The sequence below is a fragment of the Musa acuminata genome, chromosome BXJ2-1 (genome assembly GCF_036884655.1).
Source record: "Musa acuminata AAA Group cultivar baxijiao chromosome BXJ2-1, Cavendish_Baxijiao_AAA, whole genome shotgun sequence".
Taxonomy (NCBI): Eukaryota; Viridiplantae; Streptophyta; class Magnoliopsida; order Zingiberales; family Musaceae; genus Musa; species Musa acuminata.
In genome coordinates this window covers 8,226,324-8,239,340 of record NC_088338.1, presented here as the reverse complement: position 1 = coordinate 8,239,340, position 13,017 = coordinate 8,226,324, and the positions used below count along the sequence as shown (strand labels likewise).

Here is a 13,017-nt window from a genome sequence, read left to right as displayed (position 1 = left end):
AATATGATCAGCTGTGTTAAGAAGTCGAAATAAATTGATTGGCATCGTCGGTTTTGGAATGACCTGTGTGAATCAATTGGATTAACTAAAATTAATCTGATTTTGTACATATAACTAAGATTATTTAAACATCTTTATTTTTTTTATTATCTATGTTAATATTGTAATCTAAAAAGCAATCATTTTTCTCTTTTGTGTGCTCTCTCGATCTCTCCTTTCGTATATATTATTACCTTCATCTATTCTCCCTTTGTTCATCCCACAAACACAACAAGAATAAATTCCTCGAAAATTAAATTATCGAATACCCTTTTTATAATTTTTAAAAATATTTGTTTTGATTTGATGTCTTAAATTTTGCACGTGCTTGTTAGTTAAATCACAATAATTATGTAAGATAAATTATTTATTTTATATAATTGAACAATTTATTTTGGATTGGATTGATATAATTATTTCCTATGTATTGTTGCATGTTATTTAATCAGGATAAAAGTTTATGTCTATGGTATTTAGTTGATATTATTATTTTTTATCCCATTCTATATAATTTAAATTTTTATTTAATATTTATATTATATAAATTTTTATATATTAAAAAGATTTTAAATTAAGCATGCCATCCAACCCGTTGACTGACCAATGACCCATATGGACGGACAGGATTTGAAATGAGTACTAATAGGACCGAAAATTTCGCCTAATGAACGGTTACGAAATAATCGGTGTTATTCAATAATCGAACTCCCTCGCGATGGAAAGAGGCTCATATGAAAATGATTTATCATATTATTCAATAAAATCAAGTAAAAAATAGAAATAGTATTACGTCAGCTAAAATAATTACAAGAATGTGACCTAAAATACAGCGGCCAATGAATCGAACTCATTCACGACCCAAAGCCTTTTGCCAGCCCAAGAAACAACCGGACGTCCAACAAGTTTCCAATCAATCCGTGGCCGCCGCGTCAGGAACCGGTCTCGATAGGGAACGGGATCGAGTCCCTCCTGCACCGAACCTCCTCTGCGAGATCTGGATCAAACCGTCCGCGAAGCTTCCGTACCCGCTCACGATTCCGACTGCCTGCTGCACCATGGTGTCCTGTGCGGCACAGGAGAGGACCGCGACTCGAGAGCAAATCGTTGACCATGATCCACCCCGCAACCACGCTTTTTCCTCCTTCATTGTTCTCATTCTCATCATCATCCTTCATCGTACAAGATGACTGCTTGCTGTTTAATCCGTTTAGCATCACTACTTTATCCATCAGCAATGGAAATCGAAGCAGCAATCAGATAAATACACGATGAATCTCTCTACTTCTGTAACAAAGATATGGGCGCTAATGAATGATTGCTTCGAAGTACACCAACGGCAGCGAACAATGAGAAGTACTAAAATAGACCAGTTGAATAGAAGTCGGCTCTTACCGAAAGAACAACTGTAAAAGAGCTCTGCTGCTGCAATGTATTGGAGCGATGGAAGTTGGAGAATTTAGAGATCAATCAACGGCGACGAGGGATTAATGACTAAGATAGCGTCCTCGGCGGAGCGGAGAAGGGAAGGACTGACATCAGCAGAGATGACCTTGCCTCTAATCGGGGACCTTGTATGTGTCGAGGGTGATCTCCGACAGCCATGAACCGGGGAACAACAACTGGTACGAACACAAAAAAATCACATAAAATTCTAATCCTTGTATCATAAGGAAAGAAAGAATCGTTTCTTGTCTACTATTTCGGAGAAAAGCAGAAGGGAAGAAAAAGATGCTTTTTTTAATCTACGGACGATGATAAAACATCAACAACGAAAGAAACAAAACCGGATTCTTCGACGAAATAGAAATTAGGTTATTGAATTAGGCAACGAAATGATGCGGAGAACAAAAAGGACTCACATCGAGCTGTTTCTGGACGAGGCGGGGGCGCTTTCGGGGCCGCCGGCGAGCCCTGTGCCCCGTCACCGCGTAGATGTCCTCCTCGATCTCCTCCCTAGTGAGGGTAATCGAGAACTTGGTGCGCTCTTTTGGCTCCGTGCACCCCGACCTCAGCCGCACCGCCCTCTTCTCTGCGGCCTCCGGTCGCGACGCAATCGCTTGCAGCTCGAACACCGCCGGAGCTCTAGATCTCCGTCGTCTCGTCCTCAGCTTCGAAGGCCGAGCCGCAGCTGACAACGACGGCTCCGCTTCCGCTTCCCTCTCTGGCTCAGTCTGGGTCTCCCTGCCCTTAGGAGGCGGCGGCATCGGTGGTGGAACTACCAGCTTCATCCGGTCCGCTGCCTCCCGGAGGTGAACCAATAGCTTCTCCCTCACCTCCTCGATCCCGCCGTCGTCATCACCGCCACACTCTGGGACACATATTCCGCCACCCACCGCCTCGGAGGATGTCCGGCAGGCTGCCCCGCCGCCGATGGCCTCGCCCTTTCCGTTGACGCTCATGCAGCGGAGCACCCGCTGGTTCCCACATGTCTTCAAGATCGGGAAGGAGAAGTTACGAAGGAGGTGCCCCTGTGGCACGTCGAATCGCCGAGGCTGCGCCTGAGAATGCGTCGACGACGTGGCAGCCTCCGACGGCCTCCTGGCCGTCTCCGCCGAATACACCGTGGATTCGGAGGCCCCCCCAGTCGTTGACATGACCCGTCTCTTGAGGTTCTCACAGGGGAAGAGCAGGAGGCCTCCGTGAGTCGGAAACCGCTAGTGTGAAGAAGAGGTGTACGACGTTTTAGGTCGAGGATTGGATGAAGGAAGAAAGAGAGAGAGGAGGAAGAGGCGGAGAAGCGGGCGGTGTTCCTTAAGCGAAGAGGGGTTATAAATGGAACGAAAAAGATATCGAAGGAATCGTTACAACTTCGCTAAGTGGTTTCGGACACACGCAGCACGGCCAAGCCAATAGAAAACTGCCACATCGTTGTTCGAGGACTATGGAACGATTGATTTTACCGTTTAATCGACGTCTCGAGAATGGAACGACGTGGAAATTTCCAAATGAATCAGCTTTAGGATGCGGGTGTGCTGCGCCACGCACCGAGCTTTCGGGGTTTTGCTGTTATTTCAGCGTCGCGCTTTCCCTCTCCTCGTTTTGAATGGACACTGTGGTCCACGTCGCATGTCACGTGAGCGTTTTCCATACAACCCAGACTTGGGACTGTGCCGGCGGGAACGCATGTGTCGCACGTGTGAAGACTACGTCAAAAGGAAGCCGCATGTCTCACGTTACCCGTTTGTTGCCGCATCGCAATGGATTGTCTTGATGGTGATGGGCTCGCTCTTTGGCTGTCTTCAACGGACATAAAGTGGGTCGGGTTTGAGTCGTACGCGAATCAATTGAATTCATACCCGAAATGGTCCGGTCTGCTTTTATACCCTCACCAGACTCACGGAACGGCGAACCAAACGTTGTACCCACCAGGCAATCAGAGCCGTCGAAAGAGTCGACGCATCGGCCGGTCACGACAAGTAAAACGACACTTTTCCTACACGTGTTACCGATCTGATGAATCTCTACGAATCAGAAGGCGGGTATGTCTCAGTGGACAGAGAATCAAGTGTCGACGGACACCTATTAGTGTCGTACCCAATCGTACACCTCGACACGTTTCAAGATACAATTGGTCAAGCTTCCAGTGAGGGTGCTCGTTCGTGTCTGCAGTCGGGTCCGGGTCGGCGTCAATTAATGCTCTTTCCCATTTGATTAGGTTGTTTGTCTGGAAACCCGCGAGAAAGAAACCGAGAGCGCATCCTAACGTTTTTGACAGGAGGCTCCCAGTTTTGCTTTCTTCCGCCTCGCTCGCTCTTTGGATCGCGAGCCGAAGAAACCCTGTCGATGATGATAGTCGCAGAGAAGGAAGGGATTGCAAGAGCAGCCAGAGGCCCGGTAGCGGATTGCCCGGCTGCCTCGCCTATTCCGCCGCTAAATTCCCGACCCCGCCGCCTCCACAATTTCTCCTTCCCGACCCTCAGCTGGCGTGGCCAGCGCTTCCTCCGCTGCTCCAAACTCCCCAGCGGCGCCACCGCCGAGCTTCCCGGATCGGCCGATCGCGACAACAGGACTTCCCAGATGAAATCTTCCCCTCCGAGGCCGTTGCCGGGGTTTCGGGATTCGAAGGAGGGGGAAAGGATAGGGAGCGAAGGACGGGAGGCGGAAAGGGACACCCCTTGTGCGGCGGCTGGGGCAGAGTCCACTAGGCCCTGGAATTTGAGGACGAGAAGGGCTGCTTGTAATGCACCAACCGAGCGGGCTCTGGCAATGGAGAAGATTAATTCTCCGGTGAAGACGATGAGGCTACGATCAGATGAATCGGAGAAGGGTGAGACGAGGAAGTTCTCGATCTCGCTTTCTCGACCGGAGATCGAGGAGGATTTTTTCGCCATCAAAGGCAGGAAACTCCCTCGGCGGCCAAAGAAAAGGGCTAAGATTGTTCAGCGGGAACTCGATGTAAGTGATTCTTTCAGGGAGAACGAAAGTTTATTCGTTGATTTTTGATTGATTTGATAGTCTTGGCTATGGTTTAATTCCTTTACGTGCTTTCTTCCCCAGTAATTTTTCATTTACATGGATTTTTATGCAGTCACTTTTCCCTGGCTTGTTGTTGTTGTCAGAAATAACTACAGACTCGTACAAAATTGTCGAATAAGGTGGCGTACAATTCCTTTTGTTATGGTTGTGCATATAAATAGCAATGCCCTTTTCAATAATTTTGCGTTATTTTTCAAACCAGAAGCTGTATGCATTGCTTTTGTTTGCAGATCTTGGAGGATTCCAAAAAGGGAGGTGCTCTTGTCAGAAAGCTTCAAATTGTTGTCTATTCTTGGAGTGTTGTTTGTAATCATGACCAAGGTTATGTAGAACACCTCGATAATCTGTAAATTATGTGATTAAATAAATAAACACAAAAAATTCTACTTTGCAAGGCTCTCCCTTTACATTGTTGTTCAATTGAATTCTATGTTGAATTTCTTTTGGATTTCAAAATTGCTTTACTTTAGGAGAAAACTGTATAAAGGATTAGTTAGGACTCGTGTATAATGTATTTTACTTATTGCCCTGCTTTGGGATGGGATGGGTTTTAGCACTTTTGATGCAAGTTCATATTTGTTGGTATTGAAGTATCTCATTATTCAAATTTTTCAGGAAAAACACAAGATTGAAGCCATTAAGTATCAAATATACTAGCTACTAGAGAATATGTCGTGTCAGTGAATTTTGCATACATTTTATCTAAGACAATTCTCAAGGGGCGAGGATGCAGTTTTCTTTTGCTAGTTCTTTCTCTTTTGTTGCACTCAGGCTAAGTTCATTATTGATGTTAAGGAAAAACCTGGGATCTCAACACAATTCTGAGGGTGTAACTAAATAATAAGAGATTGAGAAGAATAGAGAGAAGACATAAGACAGATTTTACATGGTTTGGTTTTGAACCTACTCCAAGAGCGAAGAGCAAATATATTCACTGTATTATAGGGAGAATATAAACTACTAGTGACTTCTTATCAAATCCCCAGACCTTTTTTTTAAGGAAAAAATAAACTCATCTTTTTTTAAGGGCCTCTCGGAAAGGGCTCAGACCCAAAAATCAGCTCTCCCATAAACTTGGGGTTCAAACACAAAATGTAAACTTGATGGTGCCTTGTAAAGTGAAATTGCTTAGGATGCTATGGTGTACTTTTTCATGAACATACATGGTAAGTAATTTATTTGGAAGATTGATCGACAAAATATTAGTTATTTGTTATTATCTGATTTTGGGTCAGTGTCAGAGGTATGATGTACTCAGCACTTGAGGGGTCTATTGTACATTGCCTCTGAGGTGGTTTTTGATCTATGGACAAGTTATGCAATTTGTAGAAGCCATTGGTGATGATTCAGAATTGAAATGTTCTGAGTTCTGACACATATATCATTGCCCTGATTCTGAGCTCATGTTATGCTTATGCTTCTCAATTTAATTCAAGAAATTACCGTGCAACACCTAGATATATATTTCCAGTTCCAACTAATTTGAATAACTTCTCAACTGCCTTGGAGCATCATTGAACTGTTTCTTCATGGTGATAAGAAGCATCTAGACGAGTGCCAAGTTTTCTCTGATTGTTTTTTAAAAGGAAATTACAATTACCGAGTTTAGGACCTGAATGTTTTGTCGTTGTTGCTGAGTGACATCCAATGTGACTATTGGTTCTATCTTATTGGATAATGATTAGTATGACTTCCTTTTTTGAGAACTTTCATTCTTAGTTTTCTCACGTGGCACATTTCTGCATCATTATGTTTAAGGTGAGGGTCACACTGATATCGAGTGTTTGGTGGATGTTATGAGAAAGTTTTCATAGCATGTCTTAAAGTTCCATTTGTAGTTTTTCATTCTTGCTTCCTGTGCATCAAAGTTCACCATCTGGTTTCATGCTTCAGGTATATTTTGTAATTCGGAAGGAATAAGCTACCTATCCTGTTTTGCTTGTTACATGAGTTGCTTTGTAGCTTTAAGACATTGAAGAGCCACGTTAAACCCAAACCTTAATTTAGAACATTCTTCTTAAACCACTAAGGAGCAAGTTTTTTTAGTATAACAGATGTTTGGTATTTACCACTTTCTGCTTTCTATGCCATTCTTTCTTCATCGCTTGTCTTGGAACTAATTTGTTATGACCAAAATACATTAATTCATGTTGTTAAGTTTTTGATAAAGGACTTTCATTAGAAGTGATCAATGAGAAAGTATCGGTTGTCGCAAAAGCCAAATTTCTCTATTTCTGGCACAGATCCTCCACCCCAGTCAACAGTTTGCCCCAAAAACAGGTGAAGTCTGTTCTTTCTAGTAATGTGTTAGCGAGACAATAGGCTTGCCACTTCTGAACATTTTGTAGAATGTTTGGTGCCATACAAGAATTTAGAACATTCTTCTTACCAGCTCTGTACATTGCCTTTTTGTCTGCAGTGATACCAACTGATGATTTGAATCGCCGTCTTGATTCTTTTATGGTTCTTGTAGATGCTGCTGCTGTTCCAGTTACAGATCACGAATTTTCTACCATTCAGTAAATGCTAAAATGATTCAAAATCTACAGGTTTGTGTTTAGAGAGGATCAACATACACCTGCTGAAGGAAAAGATGGGAATGTTGAACATCAAAATTTATTCACAGAAAGGGTGAGATTGAAGAGTTGACAGATTCATGTTTCACTGCAGAGCAGAATTGTTCTGTCGTCAGTGTCTTCTTCATCTCTTGCATGGCTGAAAGTCGTATCCTTCTTTCCTTTACCAAGTAGTAGCGGTGTTTGATTTCTTCACCCTTGGCCTCAGTTGCTTCCTGACTAATTGAGTTCTTAGTTCATGTTTATGCCTCACTTAATCCAAAGTTGATTTCTCTCTCTATCTGAAACAGGAAAAGGATGAAGCTACTGGTTTGTTCATCCGCAGAATTCAACGTCGGATGTGATCAGGCTTCCGCATCATGTTTACAGCACAAAATGGGTGACATGTCTATACATCTATGATGGTGTTAGGTCGAAATCCTCTCATTTGATTTCTCCATGTCAATCGCATCAGTCCTATCTGTTGTGTGGGCAACGATAGCAACCCAAGGATTCGGTGGAATCGACAACTTCAGTTCTGTGGAGGTAACTATCTTGATATTATTTTCCTTCGCCAAACAATGAGCTCACGTCGTCGACAGGGACTCCGTTGAACATAGTTAGCAAGGTACACACCGTTTGATGGATACCGTAATGGACCATCAATCAAATGCTTGACTCAAGAATTGGAGTCCGAATCATTAGGTCTGATCGTTGGAATAGGTAGGTTCTTCATCGAATCACATGTGATTGTCTCATTAGACTTTCACATGACAAAGAATAAGCGAGTTGGTCACCAAGTCCCATTCGAGATCTTATTCGCACAGTATTTATGAGTCTACCCATTCAAAATGGGGGAAGTCAAACATGCAAAATAGTCTTAACGCGTATGGCTTAGTCGTCATCAGCTTAAACTTGGCAGCCATCGATCCCGTCTGATAGACACGATTTAGTTGATTTTGAGCGATTAATGGGTACGGGCTAAGATGTAAGAACAATATTTGATGTAGGATAACAAAATATCTATAATAACATAATCCTTAGATTGGTCTTTATTCGAAATATACGTGATTGTTATATGTACTGACACAGCTTCATCATTTTGATTGGTTTGGGTGAAGGTGCAGTTCGAAGTTGTTGGAAGTGAACCCGTCACACAGTACGTGAGGACGAAACCGGCACGTATACGACCCGAAATTTCCTGCGTCAACCATAAGACGAATTGCAGCAAGTAATCGGATGGTCTCCTCCATATATCCATCCTCGACGCCATTTGCCTGCATCCTGTCTGCAGCTGACCCGAGCCAAAATATCCTGCAGGATCCTCTTCGATGGAGTCGACGATGTGTGGGTGCTGGAAGAGGAGCGGGAAAGGAAAGGGGGGAGGCGGAGGCGGCGACGAGGAGCAGCAGCAGTCGTCGCCTTGGAATCTGTTCATCGATCTCAAGGTGTTGGAGGCCGCTACCGATAACTTCTCAGAAGCCAATCTCCTCGGACAGGGCGGCTTCGGCCCCGTTTATAAGGTATATCGCCTCCCTTAGCTCATCCTTAACAATCTTGATTGCTGGATTTGGTTCTACAATTGGTAGAATGGTTTTGTCAGCCAGATGATTCTTCATAACGTCTTGTTGACGGTGCACACGTTGTATCGTCACTGCCTATCGAGATCGAATCACTACGCCTTTCCTGTGTGTTCTGTTGTTCTGTCACGAGTGAGGAGTTATTGTGAAGTTCTGCTGCTGTTCGAGTCGTAAGTACTACGCCGCGACCTTTTTGACCATCTGAAACTGTTGACTCGATTTGGTCTGTTTTCACACGGAGCCTACAGTAATAGCTATCTCTTGTGGACACACATAGAACATGAGGAGCTGTTCTTCCTTCTTCACCACTTCGGTTAGATCTGTACATTTCTTTCCTTGCGTAATGGCATCTGCTGGGCTTTTGCCCTTCATCTCTCTCTCTCTCTCCAAAAAGAACATGGAACATAAGTCGCTATAGGAAGAAAACTTTAACAGACCATGAATAAAGGTGTCATATTGGAAAAAGTTTATGATTAATGACTCATGAAAATTGATGGATGGATGTTGGACCAATTAATGCAGGGGGTGATGAAGAATGGGCCGGAGATAGCAGTGAAGAAGCTGTCGTTGCACTCTCGGCAGGGGGTGCGGGAGTTCACCAACGAGGTCAGGCTACTGCTCAAAGTCCAACACCGGAATCTGGTTTCGTTGCTCGGCTGCTGCGTCACCTCCGATCAGAAGATGCTCGTCTACCCCTACTTCCCAAACCGAAGCCTCGATCACTTCCTCTTTGGTTTGCATCTCACCTCTCTCTCTCTCTCTCTCTCTCTCTCTCTCGCTCACACACACACACAGACACAATTTTAGTCATCATGTACCTAAGCAACTTTGTGCATTACAATAAGCATTTTTATTATGCATCAGTAACGTTGTTTCACATACTTCTTACACTCATTGATCAAATATGCATAGACTAAATAAAAAGTTGAATGATAAATTCATACATCTCTATGTGATACGATAATTGATGTTGAAAAATAAAACTTTGATCACATCAAAACAATGAGCGTTGTAAAAAGAATATTTGACAGAAGGGGCACAAGGATTCCATTTTTTTGGAATAGATATACATTTCTGTCACCCTTCATGAGAAATCCTGCAGCAAGAGGCTTATCTTGCACTGTGATGAAGGCAGGGAATCACATCTATGGCGTTTTCATGAACGGTTGGGTGCTGGTGGAGCTCAATTAAAGGAATCAGAGTGAATGAGTTAACCAGGAATCTCAGGTTTGAGAAGAGAAATAATCTTCTTACTCTTGTTTAGTCAGTATCTCCAAGAGGTCTATCTGACTGGGTTTGATTAGGTTCTAGTTTCTATCAACATAATCAAGTGGTGGTAGAGAAGAAGCAGTCAACCTGCCTGTTGTTGATCATTGTGCTTACCAGTAGATAAATATCTGATCAGGAAAAAGACACAATCAGTAAAGCATATTGATTCTTGCTTCCGTTTTAGGTTGGAAGTCCACACAATCACTTCCCACTTGCAAATAAGATTACATTGTTTTGCCTTGGTTTTAAGTATGCTTCTGACCTGTATCTTGTCTTGTTTCTATTTCATAGATTGGTTTATGAGCCATAAGAGTTGTGGCCATCCATGATGCAATATTTTGCTTACTTTGGTCAACTGCTCTGTTTTGTGGAGCAAACACAAATCGGATATTACATTATAATTAAGGATGACCTGAGGTTTATTGCTTGCTAACATCAGATAAGCGCAGAACGGCATCGCTGGATTGGTCGAAACGTTTTGAGATTATTGTGGGAGTGGCAAAGGGCCTTCTGTACCTCCATGAAGAGTCTCCAGTGAAGATCATCCACAGGGACATCAAAGCCAGCAACATTCTACTTGATGACCGATTGAACCCAAAGATAGCTGACTTTGGCATGGCGAGACTCTTCCAAGGGGATGATACGCATGTCAATACATTTAAGGTTTCTGGTACCTAGTGAGTTCTCCAAGGATGCCGTTCACATCCTTTCCCCGAGCTGTTGTGACTTCTTGCGGAATCGATTCTTGTGATCCTGACGCAATAAGAACTTGCGTTTGCTGCAGCGGCTACATGGCACCGGAGTATGCACTGAGCGGCTATCTGTCAGCGAAGGCTGATGTCTTCAGCTTTGGGGTATTGATGTTGGAGATCGTGAGCGGGAGGAAGAATATCGACAAAAAGCTGGACGAAGAGCGGATCGACCTACTGAGCTACGTAAGTTCAAGCACATACCATCGTAGGAATCGTGTTCTGGGTGCTAAGATGCTTCTTTGGCTCCGATGCTTACAGACATGGAAGCTCTTCGAGGAAGGTAAAGCATTGGAGATCGTGGATCCTAGTATTTCCACTTGGGACCGTGATGAAGCCGCATTGTGTATCCAAGTCGCACTGTTGTGCTGCCAAGCCGTGGTTTCTGTCAGACCTGAGATGCACGGTGTCCGTCTCATGCTATCGAGTGAGTCGTTCTCGTTGCCGAAGCCAGGAAGGCCTGGAACTCGTGGAAGAGAAGGGCGATGGACAAGCACCGCCACATCAACTCTCACCAGGACAAGCGCAAACAGTACTGCTGCTTCCACTGGTACTGATGCCAGCAAGTCTTCTTCCATCTTTTACGGCATAGCTGAAGACTTCTCTCGCAATTCTATCTCCGTATCGTTTACTACGGAGGGCCGGTGAAATGAACTCTTTCTCCTTCCCACTCTCTCTCTCTCTCTCTCTCTCTCTACTTTTCTTGAGCACCTGGACGTATTAGTACATTCAAGAGTTCATCTATCATAATTCAATCCACGTTAGATGGCATAGTGAAGATTTAACCCAGCATGGCACGGTATGATGACGAAGTATACCGTGGAACTCATGGAACAAATGCACTACTAATCGCTTCCATGTGGCCGTTTTCAATGTAGAATCCCATGCACCGACACCCACCCCTGCATGGCATTGATTCCCTGCTTCGAGGCAATAATAATGCATGGGTCCCACACCACTTGCCCGATTTACTCAGCTCCAGAATTAGATTCCCAAGCCAATGACATGGCCAACTGGATCTACTGCGAGTTCCGAGACGTGTTTTTCTCCTCCTCGATATGCTGATGCTACCAGGCGTACACAGTTCACCATGAAGACAACGGTGCATGATGCTGCAAACGAGTACGTACTTCGGATAGGGTGGCATATGCTTGGTTTGTCCGTGACGCAAAACTTAAACGTGCTTGATACAGACCAGGCTTCTTCTGCATTAAAGTAGCAGAGCCTTGGATCCATCATGGGGTGCTTCATACTCTCTCTCTCTCTCTCTCTCTCTCTCTCTCTCTTTGAGTTCGGTTCCAATAGCTTCTGAAGATTGCTGCGTCTGCCATTGCTATCGATTAGATTTATGGTGTTTAGTTAATTGGGTGGTGATGTTATTAACGCAACACATCGATTGCCGTCAGAAATTAATTAAGTACCGAAGATGAGATACAGCAGTGACTGCCGCTTTGCGTGTAGAGGTGTCATTGGCCACATTGCTTCCTGCCCAATTCGTTTCATTCGCAAGTGGGTCCGCCCCGCGATTCAGGTCACGATTGGCCGACGTTTAAGGGCGTCGAATACGCCATTCGTTTCTTGCTTCGCCCACCGACTCGTCCATATTTTCTTCATCTTTTTGGTGAAATTTCAGAGATCTAAATGGAACTTTGGGAACCCACAAGCTTCCAAGTAATTCTTCTTTTGTGCACGACTATGCCATGCTTTGCCCACAGAATCCTACAAAGATGAGGCAAAACATAATGCTCTCTCTATCAAACAAATCAAAAGAACCGCTCCACAATCAATCCTTCTATTCTATCTCGATTTCCTCGTGCGAGGAGCAGATGCTCACACACACGCATCTCGGTGTGCTTTAGTTATAGTGTTTGACAGATCAAAAGAAAGGATTTGTTCTTTGGATCATTCGATATGATTCAACGGGTTTAACGTGGGAGAAGCCGAGTAGTTCCACAATGGAACGCCAACTCGCTCTCTACACCAATCCGAGTCTCTGCAAGTTGTTCCTTTGGAATTGCAAATATCTAATCAATGTTTTTTCTGTGAAATAACACTAATAAGTTTGTCTGATTTATGAAAAGAAAATAAATTCCTGTATTTCCCGTGCCGTCTATTTTACGATACGTGCAAGTTCGTGCGGGTGGAGGTGGAACGAGATCCAATGTGTATCCACCGTCCAAAGTCCGAACCATCAAACACGGCGTTTGAGGTGACAGCTCATGTTCATCCTTATCATAAATACCGTCTCATCTCGGCCGTCGATCAACGCCACCTTCACCGCGCGCCATAACTACCCGGGCCCCATCACCAACCTCTCCTTTTCGATCCAACGGACAGCACATTAATGGC

The 13,017-nt window shown here is 44.1% G+C and overlaps 2 protein-coding genes across 4 annotated transcripts; one reads left to right on the top strand and one right to left on the bottom strand.

The window, feature by feature from the left end:
* Positions 1-807: 807 nt before the first annotated feature.
* LOC135598065 (uncharacterized) lies at positions 808-2,784 on the bottom strand. 3 transcript variants are annotated; one of them, XR_010481483.1, is made up of 3 exons: positions 1,899-2,784; positions 1,432-1,658; positions 808-1,323 (listed from the first exon to the last, which is right to left on the bottom strand). XR_010481483.1 is itself a non-coding variant. In XM_065091588.1 (2 exons), the coding sequence occupies exons 1-2, from the start codon at positions 2,631-2,633 to the stop codon at positions 1,596-1,598; spliced, it is 798 nt and encodes a 265-aa protein (XP_064947660.1). In that variant the 5' UTR covers positions 2,634-2,784; the 3' UTR covers positions 808-1,595. The 3 variants fall into 3 exon arrangements, 1 of the variants encoding a protein (XP_064947660.1); XR_010481484.1 differs by having other exon boundaries at positions 808-1,255; XM_065091588.1 differs by having other exon boundaries at positions 808-1,658.
* A 3,377-nt stretch (positions 2,785-6,161) lies between these two features.
* LOC135598761 (cysteine-rich receptor-like protein kinase 44) lies at positions 6,162-11,432 on the top strand. Its single transcript, XM_065093047.1, has 7 exons — positions 6,162-7,616; positions 8,192-8,301; positions 8,391-8,593; positions 9,173-9,383; positions 10,359-10,596; positions 10,704-10,854; positions 10,930-11,432. Exons 3-7 carry the CDS (start codon positions 8,402-8,404, stop codon positions 11,314-11,316), a joined length of 1,179 nt encoding a protein of 392 aa, XP_064949119.1. The 5' UTR covers positions 6,162-7,616; positions 8,192-8,301; positions 8,391-8,401; the 3' UTR covers positions 11,317-11,432.
* Positions 11,433-13,017: the final 1,585 nt, after the last annotated feature.

What these genes read in the sequence shown, in the direction of transcription:
- LOC135598065 (XM_065091588.1), bottom strand. Translation starts at nt 2,633, where the DNA reads ATGTCAACGACTGGGGGGGCCTCCGAATCCACGGTGTATTCGGCGGAG. An exon ending in TCGTCCAGAAACAGCTCGAT is followed by an intron (nt 1,659 to 1,898) that starts GTGAGTCCTTTT and finishes TGTTCGTACCAG; the next exon opens with TTGTTGTTCCCCGGTTCATG.
- LOC135598761 (XM_065093047.1), top strand. Translation starts at nt 8,402, where the DNA reads ATGGAGTCGACGATGTGTGGGTGCTGGAAGAGGAGCGGGAAAGGAAAG. An exon ending in GCTTCGGCCCCGTTTATAAG is followed by an intron (nt 8,594 to 9,172) that starts GTATATCGCCTC and finishes CAATTAATGCAG; the next exon opens with GGGGTGATGAAGAATGGGCC. An exon ending in GGATCGACCTACTGAGCTAC is followed by an intron (nt 10,855 to 10,929) that starts GTAAGTTCAAGC and finishes CGATGCTTACAG; the next exon opens with ACATGGAAGCTCTTCGAGGA.